This window comes from Symphalangus syndactylus, chromosome 5 (genome assembly GCF_028878055.3).
Source record: "Symphalangus syndactylus isolate Jambi chromosome 5, NHGRI_mSymSyn1-v2.1_pri, whole genome shotgun sequence".
NCBI lineage: Eukaryota > Metazoa > Chordata > Mammalia > Primates > Hylobatidae > Symphalangus > Symphalangus syndactylus.
Genome location: NC_072427.2, coordinates 34544479 through 34559740, shown reverse-complemented (window position 1 = coordinate 34559740; position 15262 = coordinate 34544479). Strand labels below are relative to the sequence as shown.

Below are 15262 nucleotides of genomic sequence, written 5' to 3'. Positions count from 1 at the left end.
AAAGTAATTGTGCAGTTCCTTTTGCACCAACGTAATTAATTATGACAATGGCAAAGCCTGGGAGGATGTCTGAAAGTAGAATCTGTTATTTGCGTGGCGAGAGTCTTTAAGAATTCCTTTATAATATTCACTCAGCACTGTATCACTACTATATGCAAATAGAGCAAGATACAATCCCTTCCCTGTATCATCAGATATGGAGAGAGCTGATAACTTTCATGCACTTTAAAAAAGTGTGTGATTATGAAATGTCCAGAATAGGCAAATCAATAGAGACAGAAAGTAGATTGGTGGTTGCCAAGATCTAGGGGGAGCGAGGAATTGAAATGACAGCTTACAGGCACAGGGCTTCTTTTTGAGCTGATGGAAATGTTCTGGAATTATATAATGGTTGTGGTTGGACATGCAACCTTATGAATATATGAAGACTTATTGAACTGTATAGTTGGTTAAAATGCTTAATTTTATGTTATACAAATTTTATCTCAATAAAAATTATAGGAAGAAAAAAGGTGCTGATTCCACAGAGATGATATTGCTTATACCTTATCTTTATTTTATTTTATTTTACTTTGGTAGTAAAAGGCAATCGCAAATGTGAGTTGAACTGCCAGGCAATGGGCTACCGCTTCTATGTACGGCAAGCTGAGAAGGTCATCGATGGCACCCCCTGTGACCAGAACGGCACAGCCATCTGTGTGTCTGGGCAGTGCAAGGTAAGTGCCCCCGAACTGGGGTGAATTCTTAGGGTGTTTGATCTGTGACTGCTGACTCCATTGTTTTCCAGGGAGAGACTAGGCTGGTAGCTCCCCCCAGCCCACGTCAGGGCCACTGAACCATGCGCTCTGGGAGGAGTGGGCTGAGATGGGGCTGCTTGGTCAGCCCTGACTGTGCTTTTGATCTTTGGGCATCACCAGTTCCCACTCTAGCATTCCCATTATTAAGTGATTTATGTTGACACCACATGCTTCACAAGGGACACGGCAATCTTTGCGAGTTGGATCTGGAGCTCCTTCCTTGCCTGTGAAACGGAGGTTATGGAAAGGGCACTGCTGGTTTAATCAAGAAATGGTTGGCGTCATGAGGGTGGCATTTTAAGGGAATGGCATATTTTATCTTGCCTCTCCCCAGAAGGGGCAGGCTTCCAAAGGAAAGTTGTTTCGTGCCTTTTATAGCAGAAGTTGTACTTTAAACAGGAAGTTTTCAACCTCCTTAGGCTTCTGAAGTCTGTTCCAGGAACTCCCCGCCTGGCGTTCTGCAAACATTCTGGGCTTCAGAGAATCCTTGTGGGATGCTCAATGTTGACAGAAAGCACCATTTGGTTAAAAATAGGCATCTTAGATGAAATGGCACAAATTCCGTAGCCGTATTAATTTGCACTTGGACTTCTACCCTCCTTTCATCTACATATGTATTCGTGGAGCTAAGATTTAGCAGGTAAATGACTCTGGAGCCCAAATGAAGAGTCTATCTTAACTAGCACTCTATAGCTAGCTGGCAGACTGATTTTTATCACAGGAAGAGCTCTTTGGCTATAACACTTGGAAGTACCTATTATAGTTTGAATATAAATTGCTACGGTGTTTAATATTAGGGATATTGAGGTGTGATTTGTGAGCACAACCTACCCCCCCAACAACATTTTGAATGAGGAGGTTTCAAATAGGATGCAAAATAACTTATAAAGCAGGATTGATATTCTCAGATTTTAAAAAAGTATATTTTTAATTATGAGTACATAATGGATGTATATATTTATGAGGTATATGTGATATTTTGATACATACAGTATATAATGATCAAATCTGGGTAACTGGGGTATCCATCACCTCAAGCTTTTAGCATTTCTTTGTATTAGGAACATTCCAGTGCTACTCTGTTATTTTATTTTACTTTATTTATTTTTTGAGATGGAGTTTCACTCTTGTTGCCCAGGCTGAAGTGCAATGGCCCAATCTCAGCTCACTGCAACCTCCGCCTCCCAGGTTCAAGTGATTCTCCTGCCTCAGCCTCCTGAGTAGCTGGGATTGCAGGCTCATGCCACCACGCCCAACTAATTTTTTGTATTTTTAATAGAGACGGGGTTTCACCATGTTGGCCAGGCTGGTCTTGAACCCCTGACCTCAGGTGATCCACCCGCCTTGGCCTCCTAAAGTGTTGGGTTTACAGGCGTGAGCCTGTACTCTTTTAGTTTTCTTAAAATATACAGTAAATTATTGTTAGCTATAGTCACCCTATTGTGCTACCAAACACTTGATCTTATTCATTCTAACTGTATTTTTTTGCCCATTAACCATCCTCACTTTATAACCCCATCCCTACTACCCTTTCCAGTCTCTGGCCACCGTCATTTCACTCTCAGTCTTCAGGAGTTCAATTTTGGTTTTTTTTAGCTCCCACATATGAGTGAAAACGTGATATTTGTCTTTGTATGCCTGGCTTATTTCAGTTGACAGAATGTCCTTCAGTTCTATCCATGCTATTGCAAATGACAGGATTTTGTTCTCACATTTTGAATGCAAGTTAAGAAAGGAACAAGGTGTCACTTGATATCTGATGTGTATAAAGTATCTTTGGAAGAGCAAACCCTGAAAGAATTAGGATGCGGTATAGAAGAGGCAGGAAGCATCATGGGAAACATCATAGCCTCCAGTTTTCCACTTCTTTGGAAAAACCACTGGTTTTTGCACATCCTCTCTGAGCTTCAGTGTCCTCAGAAAATACTTAAGGGCGTTCTCTGAGAGTTTTATCATCTCCAACTTTAATGTTCCCTGCTTCTAAATGTTACTGAACTAAAATGATGGGCCTGATAGCAATCTAGCTTTATCTTTCAGATTCCAAAGCAACTGTTTCATTTCCTGAATACAGGTGCACACTGCTGAGGAATGGTGAATGTAGTGGTAGAGTATAATGGTTACAAACCTGCCCTCCGAAGTTGGATTGCCTGGGTTCAAGTCATGCCTCTTCCACAGATTTACTGTGTGAATTTGCAAAAGTTACTTAAGCTCTCTGTGCTTCTGTACATCATCTAAAAAATGAGGAGGATGGTACCTACGTCCTGTGTTGTGGTGAAGAGTCATGACCGTATAACAGGGTTTGGCATTCAGTAAGCATACTGGCATTTATTAGTATTAACACTGTGTATGCTTACATATATACCATTGTACTTGGATTTTCTATGCAAAAGTATTTGCCTTTTTTGGTCGATTATAGATTTGTCAGATGCACATGCTCTTTTGGGTCAGTGCTCTCACGCTATAGTGTGAATCACTGGGGGTTTGCAGATTCTGATTCAGCAGGGCCTGGGGAAGGTCCTGGGAGTCCGCTTTTCTACCAGACTTCCATGTGATATTGATGCTGCTGGTCCCTGGATCATATTTTGAGTGGCAAGGTTTTAAGGGACATTGATTAAAATATGGTTAACAAAGAGCCAGAAATATAAATATATGGTGGTGAGATGACTTGGAAGGAATATGAAATGTGGTCTCTTCACTGGGAGAGCACGTTTTCTTAGTATTTCATTAAATGTCTATTAGCTGATGATATAAAAGAAAAGCAAACACTTATAAGGACATGGGTATGGATTCTTACTAATTAACGAAAAACGTTCAAACTTTACGGCAACACAGTTTGCAGATAATAATTGCTAAAAGCCTGAAACAGACATTGTCCAGGATGTGAGTATATTAATAGAGTTCTCATGTTACTGGGACAACTTGGATACTACTTTGCATTTGTTCTCTGCATTTGCCTGAAATTCCCTCATTGAAGTTGTTGGAACCACTGACTATCCCGTCCTCTCTGGAACTTGAGTTTAAATAATCAGAAGTACATTTGCTTCCCAGGCTGAACTTCTGTTTACTTTGCAACTTTCAAAGGGTAAAGTGTCCTTTTCTAAATACTTGATTGGATGCCCAGAATTCAAATAGATTTCTCTACCTCTCTGACTTGTGGCTGAGAAAGCTGTCACTCGCAGACAGTTTTCCCTAAGATGTGTGTCTGCATCTGAAATAGTGACACAAAGCCTCTCTTGGCCACATAGAGTTGAAAGAAATAGCCAGGCTTGCAAGAAAAGTTAATAAAAGGTGACAAGCATTACATAATAATATGAGCTGAGTCTACAAAAGGGTCCTCATGAGAGGAGGGCACTGTCCTCACATCAAGCCAAGTAAGGGCCCCAGGCCCACGCATTGCTGGCTTGAATGCTGTGTGTCAGCTCAAGCTAGAGTCGTGTTTACCCAGTTCTGGAGCTCCTCTGTGGTTTATTTATTTTTTAAAAATTCTTAATTTGTCATTTTTGTGGGCACATAATATATATTTATAGAGTACATGAGATAATTTGATACAGGCAAACAATACATAATAATCACATCAGAGTAAATGGGGTATCCATCCCCTCAAGCATTTATCCTTTGTGTTACAAATGATCCAGTTATACTGAGTTATTTTAAGATGTACAATTACATTATTATTGACTGTAGTCACCCTGTCGTGCTTTCAAATACTAGATATTGTTTATTCTTTCTATTAACTATCCCCACCTCCTCCTTAACCCCCAACTACCCTTCCCAGCCTCTGGTAACCATCATTATCCTCTCTATCTCCATGAGTTCAATTGTTTTAATTTTTGGCTCCCACAAATAAGTGAGAACATGCCAAGTTTGTCTTTTTGTTTGTTTGTTTGTTTAAGACGGAGTCTTACTCTGTTGCCCAGGTTGAAGTGCAGTGCTGCAATCTCGGTTCACTGCAGCCTCCACCTCCCAGGTTCAAGCCATTCTCCTGTCTCAGCCTCCTGAGTAGCTGGGATTACAGGCATGTGCCACTACACCTGGCTAATTTTTGTATTTTTAGTAGAGACAGAGTTTTGTCGTGTTAGCCAGGCTGGTCTCAAACTCCTGACCTCAGGTGATGCAGCCGCCTTGGCCTCCCAAAGTGCTGGGATTACAGGTATGAGCCACCGCGCCTGGCCCGAAGTTTGTCTTTTTGTGCCTGGTTTATTTCACTTAACATAATGACCTCCAGTTCCATCTATGCTGTTGCAAATGACAGGATCTCATTCTTCTATGTGGCTAAATAGTACTTTATTTTGTATATGTACCACATTTTCTTTATACATTCATCTGTTGATGGACACTTAAGTTGATGCAAATCTTGGCTTTTGTGAATATTGTTGCAATAGACATGAGTGTGCAGATATCTCTTCGATACACTGATTTCTTTTCTTTGGGGTATATGCCTGCCAGTGAGACTGCTGGATCACAGGGTAGCTCTATTCTTACTTTTTTGAGGAACCTCCAAACTGTTCTCCATAGTGGTTGTACTAACTTACCTTCCCACCTACAGTGTAAGAGGGTTACTTTTACTCTACATCCTCACCATCATTTGTTATTGCCTCACTTTTAGTGAGTTATTCACTCATATTCGAACTGGGGTGAGACAATATCTCATTGTAGTTTGGATTTGCATTTCTCTAATGATCAGTGATGTTGAGTAGGTTTCCATATACCTGTTTTCCACTTGTGTGTCTTCATTTAAGAAATGTTTATTCAAATCTTTTACCCATTTTATTTATTTTATTTTATTTTTGAGATGAAATATCGCTCTGTCGCCCAGGCTGGAGTACAGTGGTGCAATCTTGGCTCACTGCAAGCTCCGCCTCCCGGGTTCACACCATTCTCCTGCCTCAGCCTCCCAAGTAGCTGGGACTACAGGTGCCCGCCACCACGCCTGGCTAACTTTTTTGTATTTTTAATAGAGTTGGGGTTTCACCATGTTAGCCAGGATGGTCTTGATCTCCTGACCTCGTGATCTGCCTGCCTCAACCTCCCAAAGTGCTGGGATTACAGGCATGAGCCACTGCACCCGGCCCTGCCCATTTTAAAATCAGATTATTAGATATTTTTCCTATAGAGTTGTTTGAGCTACTATATATTTTGGTTATTAATCCCTTGTCAGATGGGTAGTTTGTAAATATTTTCTCCCATTCTGTGGGTTGTCTCTTCACTTTGTTGATTATTTTCTTTGCTGTGCAGAAACTTTTTAACTTGATGTGGTCTGATTTGTCCATTTTTGCTTTGGTTGCCTGTGTTTGTGGGGCATTACTCAAGAAATCTCTGCCCAGTCCTATGTCCCAGAGAGTTCCCCCAATGTTTTCTTGTAGTAGTTTCATAGTTTGAGGTCTTAGATTTAAGTGTTTAATCCATTTTGGTTTGATTTTCGTATATGGTGAGAGATAGGAGTTTAGTTTCATTCTTCTGCATATGGATTTCCAGTTTTCCCAGCACCATTTTTTTTTTGAGGAGACTGCCCTTTTTCCAGTGTATGCTCTTGACCCCTTTAATGAAAATGAGTTCACTGTAGATGTGTGGATTTATTTCTAGGTTCTCTACTATGTTCCATTGGTCTATACGTCTCTTTTTATGCCAGTACCATGCTGTTTTGGTTACTATTGCTCTGTAGTGTTATTTGAAATCAAGTAATGTAATTCCTCCAGTTTTCTTCCTTTTGCTCAGGATTGCTTTGGCTCTTCTTAATCTTTTGTGGTTCCATATAAATTTTAAAATTGTGTTTTTCTATTTCTGTGAAGAATTTCATTGGTGTTTTGATAGGGATTACATTAAATCTGTAATTTGCTTTGGTTTTATGGACATTTTAACAATATTAATTCTTCCAATCCAGGAATACAGAATATCTTTCCATTCTTTTGTGTCCTCCTCAACTTCTTTCATCCATGTTTTATAGTTTTCATTGTAGAGCTCTTTTACTTCTTTGGTTAATTCCTAGGTATTTTATTTTATTTGTAGCTGTAGTAAATGGGATTAGTTTTTTAATTTCTTTTTCAGATTGTTTGCTGTTGGCATATAGAAATAATGTCTATTTGCTGTTCCCATATAGAAATGTTACTGTTTTTTGTATGTTGATTTTGTATTTTGCAACTTTACTGAATTTGTTTATCAATTCTAATCATTTTTGATGGAGTCTTTAGTGTTTTCCAAATATAAAATTATATCATCTGCAAACAAGGGTAATTTGGCTTCATCCTTTCCAATTTGGATGCCCTTTATTTCTTTCTCTTGTCTGATTGTTCTAGCTAGGACTTCCAGTACCACATTGAATAACAGTAGTGAAAGTGAGCATCCTTGTCTTGTTCCAGATCTTAGAGGAAAGGCTTTTTGTTTTTCTCTATTCAGTATGAAACTGGCAGTGGGTCTGTCATATATGACTTAATTATGTTAATTATGCATGTTCCTTCTATACCCAACTTTTTGAGGGTTTTTATCATGAAGGGATGTTGAATTTTATCAAATGCTTTTATTGGCATCAATTGAAAGGTCATATGGTTTTTGTCCTTCATTCTGTTGCTATGATATATCACATTAATTGATTTGCCTATGTTGAACCATCCTTGCATCCCTGGGATAAATCCCACTTGGTCCTGATGAATGATATTTTTATTGTGTTGTTGAATTTAGTTTGCTAGTTTTTTTCTGAAGGATTTTTGCATCATGCAAAAGTATTCCCTCCTCCTTTATTTTTTAGAAGAGTTTGAATAGGATTGGTGTATTAAATCTTCTTTAAATATATGGTAAAATTCAGCAGTGAGGCTATTGGGTCCCAACCTTCTTTAGTGGGAGACTTTTTATTACTGTTTCTATCTCATTACTTGTTAATTGGTCTGTTCAAGTATTGGATTTCTTCATGGTTTAATCTCGATAGGTTGTATGTATCTAGGAATGTTATTTATTCTACATTTTCCAGTTTATTGACATATAGTTGCTTATAGTAGTCACTGTTGATGCTTTGAATTTCTGTGGTATCAGTTGTAATGTCTCCTTTTTTAGCTCTGATTTTATTTATTTGAGTCTTCTCTCTTTCTTAGTCTGGGTAAAGGTTTGTCCATTTTATCTTTTCAAAAACCAGCTTTTCATTTTATTGACCTTTTGTTTTCTTCATTTCAATTTCATTTATTTCTGCTCTGATCTTTATTATTTCTTTTCTTTTCTTTTTATTTTTCTTTTTTTTTATGCAGAGTCTTGCCCTGTTGCTGAGGCTAGAGTGCAGGGGCATGATCACAGCTCACTGCAGCCTTGACCACCAGGCTCAAGCAGTTCTCCCAGCTCAGACTCCTGGGTAGCTGGAATAACAGGTCCACGCCACCACACCTAACTAATTTTTAAATTTTTGTAGAGTTGGGATCACACTATGATGCCTAGGCTGGTCTTGAACTCCTAGGCTCAAGCACTTCTCCTGCCTCGGCCTCCCAAAGTGCTGGGATATAGGCATGAGCACCATGCCTGGTCTGTTATTTATCTTTTACTAATTTTGGGGTTTTTTCTCATATTTCTAGTTCTTTAAGATGCATCAATCGGTTGTTTGTTTGAAGTTTTTCTACTTTTTTGATGTAGGTGCTTATAAGTATAAACATCCCTCTTAGTACTGCTTTCAGTGCATCCCATAGATTTTGGTATGCTGTGTTTCCATGATTATTTGTTTCAAGAAATTTTGCAGTTTTCTTCTTAATTTCTTCATTGACCCACTAATCATTCAGGAGCAAATTGTTTAATTTCCATGAGTTTGTATAGTTTCCAAAATTCCTCTTGTTATTGTTTTCTGGTTTTATTCCATTGTGGTCAGAGAACACACTTGATATTATTTCTGTGTTTTTGAATGTTTTAGGACTTGTTTGGTGGCCTAACATATGGTCTATCCTTAAGAATGATGCATGTGCTGAGGAAATGGATGTGTATTCTGCAGCTGTTGGATGAAATGTTCTGTAAATATCTATTAGATCCATTTGGTCTGCAGTATAGATTAAGTTTGATGTTTCTTTGCTGATTTTCTGTCTGGATGATCTGTCCAATGCTGAGAGTGTGGTGTTGAAGTGTCCAGCTGCTAATGTATTGGCATCTGTCTCTTTTTTTTTTAGTTTTAGTACTATTTGCTTTATATATCTGGGTACTCCAGTGTTGGGTGCATATATGTTTACAGTTGTTAAATCCTCTTGCTGAATTGACTCCTTTATCAAATAATGACATTCTTTGTCTCTTTTTATAGTTTTTGCATTGAAATCTAGTTTGTCTAAGTATAGCTACACCTGTTCATTTTTGGTTTCCGTTTGCATAGAATATCTTTGTTTATCCCTTTATTTTCAGTCTATGTGTGTCTTTATATGTGAAGTGTGTTTCTTGTAGGAAACAGATGTATGAGTCTTTTTTTTTAATCCATTCAGCCACTCTATGTCTTTTGAGTTTTGTCCATTTCCATTCAATGTTATTATTGATAGTTAATGACTTATTTCTGCTATTTGTTATTCGTTTTCTGATTGTTTTGTAGTCTTCTCTTCTTTCCTTCCTCCCTGTCTTCCTTTTAGTGAGGGTGATTTTCTCTGGTAGTATGTTTTAATTTCTTTAGTTTTGCTTTTTGTATATCTGTTCTATGTTTTTTGGTTTGGTTACCATGAGGCTTGCAAATAATACAGTTCATTATTTTAAACTGATTATCACTTAACATTTATTGCAATTAACAAACAAAATAACAAGCAAAGAGAAACCAATAAAATTTTACACTTTAACTTCATCTCCTTGCTTTTTAACATTTTGTTGTTTCTATTTATATCTTATTGTTCTGTCTATGTCTTGAACAGTTGTTGTAGTTACTATTTTTGATAGGTTCATCTTTTAGTCTTTCTACTTAAGGTAAGAGTGGTGGCCGGGTGCAGTGGCTCACATCTGTAATCCTAGCACTTTGGGATCACTTGTGGTCAGGAGTTCAAGACCAGCCTAGTCAACATGGTGAAACCCCATCTCTACTAAAAATATAAAAATCACTTGGGTGTGGTGACATGCACCTATAATTCTAGCTACTCAGGCATGAAAACTGCCTGAATTCAGGAGGCAGAAGTTGTAGTGAGCCGAGATGGTGCCACTGCACTCCAGCCTGGGTGATGGAGTGAGACTCTGTCTCAAAAAAAAAAAAAAAAAAAAAAAAAAAAAAAAAAAGGGTAGTTTACACACCACAATTACAGTGTATAATATTCTGTGTTTTTCTGTGTACTTACCATTACCAGTGAGTTCTGTACCTTCAACTGATTTCTTATTGCTCGTTAACATCATTTTCTTTCTAGTCTCTTTCTACTCCCTTTAGTATTTCTTGTAGGATAGGGCTTGTGTTGATAAAATCCCTTAGCTTTTGTTTGTCTGGGAAAGTCTTTATTTCTCGATCACATTTGAAGGGTGTTTTCACCAGATATACTATTCTATGGTAAAAGTGTGGTTCCTTTAGCACTTTAAATATGTGATGCCACTCTATCCTGGCCTGTAAGGTTTCCACTGAAATGTCTGCTGCCAGATGTAATGGCGCTTCATTGTATGTTATTTATTTCTTTTCTCTTGCTGCTTTTAGGAGACTTTCTTTTTCTTTGACCTTTGAGAGTTTGATTATTAAATGTCTTGAGGTAGTGTCATTTAGGTTATATATACTTGGTCTTTTATACCCTTCTTGTACTTAAATATTGATATTTTTCCCTAGGTTTGGGGAGTTCTCTGTTATTATCCCTTTGAATAAACATTCTACCCCATCTGTCCTGTACTTCCTCTGGAAGGCCAACAACTCTTAGATTTGCACTTCGGGGGCTGTTTGCTAGATCTCGTAGGCGTGCTTTATTCCTTTTTACTTTTTTTCTTTTGTCTCCTCTTGTGTATTTTCAAATAACTTGTCTTCAGGCTCACTGATTCTTCTTTCTGCCTGATCAGTTCTGCTATTAAGAGACTCTGATGTATTCTTCAGTATGTCAGTTACCTTTTTCAGCTCTAGAAATTCTGCTTGATTCTTTGTTAAATGTATCTGATAGATTTCTGAGTTCCTTCTCTGTGTTGTCCTGAATTCCGTTGAGTTTCCTCAAGACAGCTATTTTGAATTTTCTGACTGAAAGGTTACATATCTCTTGTTTTTCAGGATTGGTCCCTGATGCCTTATTTAGTTCGTTTGGTGAGGTCATGTTTTCCTGGATGGTCTTGATGCTTGTGGATGTTCACTGGGGTCTTGATAGTTCAGAGTTAGGTATTTATTGTAGTCTTCACAGTCTGGGTTTGCTTGTACACTCTCTGGGTTTGTTTGTACTCATCCTTCTTTGGAAGGCTTTCTGGATATTTGCAGGGACTTGGGTGTTGTGATCTAAGTCTTTGGTCACTGCAGACATATTTGCATTAGGGGACACCTTAAGCCCAGTAATGCTGTGGCTCTTGCAGACTCATAGAGGTACCACCTTGGTGGTCTTAATATAAGTTCCAGAAGGATTCCCTGGATTACCAGGTAGAGACTGTTGTTGTCTCCCCTTACTTTCTCCTACAAGAATGGAGTCTCTCTCTGTGATAAGCTGCCTGGAATCAGGGAAGGGGTGACATAAGCACCCCTGTGGCCACCACCACTGGGACTGCGCTGGGTCAGACCTGAAGGCAGCATAGCACTGGGTCTTGCCCAAGGCCTGCCATAGCCACTGCCTGGCTACTGCTTATGTTCACTCAAGGCCCTAGAGCCTACAATCAGTAGGTGGCAAAGCCAGCCAGGCTTGTTACCTTCCGTTTAGGGTGGCAAGTTCCTTCCAGCCCTGGGCTGGTCCAGAAATACCATTTGGGAGCCAGGGCCTGGAGTCAGAAACCTAGGCATCAACTGGTGCTCTATTCTACTGCAGCTTAGCTGGCACCCAAACCAGAAGACAAAGTTCTTCCCACTCTTCCATCCCCTTTCTGCAAGCAGAGGAGTCTCTTCCCGTGGCCACCACCTCCATAGGCCCATAGAGAGCACTGCCAGGCTGTCGCTGATGTTCACTCAAGGACCAACTTGTCTGTAGTCAGCTTGTGGTGAATGCTGCCAGGCCTGGGACCCCCCTTTAGAGCAGTTGGCTCCCCTCTGGCCCAGGGCAGGTGCAGAAATCCTGTCCAAGTCCCAAGGTCTAAAATTAGGGACTCTAAGAGCCCACTTGGTACTGTACTCCACTATGGCCAAACTGGTATCTAAGCTGCAAGACAAAGTCCCCTTTACTCTTCCCTCTGCTTTTCTCAAGCAGAAGGAGTTTCTCTCCATAGCCACCACAGCTGGGAGTGCGCTCAGTCACAGCTGAAACTAGCAGATCTCAGAGTCACCCAAGGCCCATGATGTGTACTACCTGGTTACTGCTGCTGATTATTCAGGGCCCAAAGGCTCTTTAGTCAGCAGGTGATGAATCCTGCCAGGACTGGGTCCTTCCCTTCAAGGCAGCAGGTTCCCTTCTGGCCCAGGGTATGTCTAGAAATGTCTTCTGGGAACTACGGCCTGGAATGGGGGCCCTCAGGACTTACCTGCTGCCCTATCCTATGGTGGATGAGACAAAGACCTCTTTCCTCTTCCCTCTCCTTTCCTCAAGTGGAAGGAAGGAATTTCTCCCATAGAGGCAAGCTGTGCTGCCTGGGGTTGGAGGAGGGGTAGTGTAAACACTCCTTTGACCACCCTGGCTGGTGTCTCACTAGGTTTCATGCCCCCCAAGTCCACTAGCTCCAAGCCTAACACCAGAACATTCCCAGTGATTACACGGCTTGTGGCCTAGACTGCCTTTCATGTATATTTAGGACCCCAGAGTACATTGGCCCACCGTGGCAAGCCTTGACATAACTCAAGTTCCAACCACTGGGATGGATGAGTGCCCTTTGAACTAGGCCTAGTCTCAATGCTCCCTCCATGGCAACAGCTGGGTTCTGCCTGGTGTTGCTTTCCACTGTGACAGGGCAGCACTGAGTTCCAATACAAAGTCCCACATCACTGCGCTCTCCCTCCCAAAAGCGCTCCGACTCTCTGCACCCCATGGCTGCTGCTGGGGAATAGGAGAGGATTGGTGTCAGTGATTCGAGACTGTCTTTCCTACCCTCTTCACTGCCCCTTTCAGTGATCCTAAGTTAAAACCAGGTTATGTGATCGCCCACCTGATTTTTGGCTCATATGGAGGTGCTTTTTTTTATAAATAGTTGTTAAATTTGGTGTTCCTGTGTGGAGGATGATGATGAAGGCTACTATTCAGCCATCTTGCTCTGCTTCTCCTCTGCACTTTAGACCCGAGAGCTGAAATAAGGACAAGAAGAATGTGATGTCCTAGGCCTACCTTGGGGAGGGTTGGGGAACAGAGAAAACTGGGGTTGATATCTAGTCCCTTGGTGCAGGGTGATACTCCATTTTTTGACAGGAACTGGAAGGAGTCTAAATGTCGGCTTTGGGCTAATTACTGCATATTGAAAGGCCTCGAAGGGAAAGGGCAAGTAGAGCTCTTACTCTGTCATTTCCAAAAACGAGAGGATGTATTGGAAGCCTGCAGAGATTCTCCCTCCCTCACCCCAACCCCTTTCTCCAGACATCAAAAACGACTATCTGGCCAGTCTTCAGAGACGTCTCAGAGACACTCTGGCCCTCCCCAGTCATTACTGTCATTTATGCAAGCGAAATATCACGTAGGTCTAATTAACAGAGAGCACGTTATAATTTCTATTATTAAACATCACATTAACCACGCTATGATTTAGTTTTACTTGATCTCAGCTTTAAACTCTGTTTTTAAATGTTCCAAAATTTTATAGTTTGGGGGTGTATGTATTATTTTTGGTCCCAACTTCATAAAAATAGACGAAACTTTGCCTTGAAGGTATAGCAGGCATTTGAAAGAACAGGGTCATGTGGGCAAGGCACTAGGAAAAAAGAAACCAAAACTAGCTCCCTGGAGACCAACCTTTCAGAAATCTCAGGCTTCCAGACTTTAATGATCCTGAGTCAGAATGACCCCAAGGCCTACTCCCATCCTCACTAAAAAAGTATTTGGTTGTGAACGAACAGAACTTGAGTAGGTGCCTTGCAAAAAAAATAGCTGCTTTGAAATCACAGGGGAGGAAGGTTTTGAAGCTGATGCAAGCCAGCAAGGAGCCATTTCTGAGAGTTTACCATGTGCTGTGTCCTTTACACAAAAATGATTTTGTTCATTCATTTATCTTTACAATGACCCAATCAAAGAGGTATTATTAATCCCCATTTTACAGAGGACTATCCTGAAGATGAAGTAAATTGTACACACTAAATGTTACATAGGGGTTTATTATTAATATCGGCTTTTTAGGCTGAATTGTTAATCAGAATAGAAAGAGTTGTTTATATGTGTTGGGAAAAAAATTTTCTAAGTCTTTTCCCTCTTCTGAGTTTATTTTTCTCACCTCCTCTTTCCAAATGACCATCTTTTCAAAACACAAATCAGGATGAACCTCTCTTTTGACTAAATTCCACCTGCGGCTCCATAGTGCCTATGGAATAAAGTCCCAACCCTTCGTCGTCTGCCTCCTGCCAGGCCTCCTGGCTGCCAGTGTCAGCCAGATGGGGACTTGTCAGTTCCTGACCCTGTAGGCCTGCTGGTTGGTGCTTTCACGGGAATGTATGTGCTGTCCCGTCAGCCTGGAGTGCCTTGCTGTGTCCAGTCTTGCTTTAGCAGAAAGCCTACCACTTGAATGAGTGTTTGAAATAAATGTGTAAATGAAAGAAGGTACTTGGTACTCAATATGTTGAATTTCAGCAAATGAAGTTAATCTTGAATTCATCACAGTTTTCTCATTTGGGGCCTGGGATAGGCAGTTGAGCGCAGATAAAACAAGGAGATGAAGCCCCCTTGGCCAAATACCCAGAACACAAGGCCTTTGAAGGTCAGGGAGAATTCTTGGCACCCTCCCAAGCCCCTGTCAGCCTCATGTTTTTCAGTTGCTTACTCTGAATTTCTTGAGTCCTCGCAGAGCTGATGGCAGAGGAACCTAAGAAAGTGTGAGTGCATGCTCCCATGGTGCCTTCTGGTGAAGGGAAAGAAGCCGCCTTCTGGCTCCCGAACTCCTCTCTTATATCAGGCACATCCTCTGGTCAGTCATCGCCTCCACTGCAGGGCGTTTCCTGCGGCTCTGCCATCCGCTCACACTCATTGTGGACTTTGACACCTCCTCCCCGAGGTGGGACACCACTTGGCTTCCATCAGGACACATCAGCAGACGGTTTCATATTTATTCAATAAATTAAAGCAAGGTAACTGTTTCCAAATGTTGAGAGATAAGCTGTAAACCAATGTGTTGCCCTGACTGGGAAGGATGACATAATGAATGTGTGCATTTGTAAGTATAGCTGTGTGTGTGTGTTCAGGTGCTGAATGTCCATTTCCCTCCTTTATATATACAATATTGTACTCTGCTGAACCACACAAGTAGACCCTGCTCATTTT

At 40.7% G+C, this 15262-nt stretch overlaps 1 protein-coding gene across 1 annotated transcript in view; it reads left to right on the top strand.

Annotated features, from left to right (window-relative positions):
* Window positions 1–15262, top strand: part of THSD4 (thrombospondin type 1 domain containing 4) — a 674737-nt gene that overhangs the window by 295578 nt on the left and 363897 nt on the right. The window contains exon 7 of the mRNA XM_055277915.2: window positions 580–716. Coding sequence (XP_055133890.1) covers window positions 580–716 — 137 coding nt within the window. The remainder of the gene's footprint in view (window positions 1–579; window positions 717–15262) is intronic.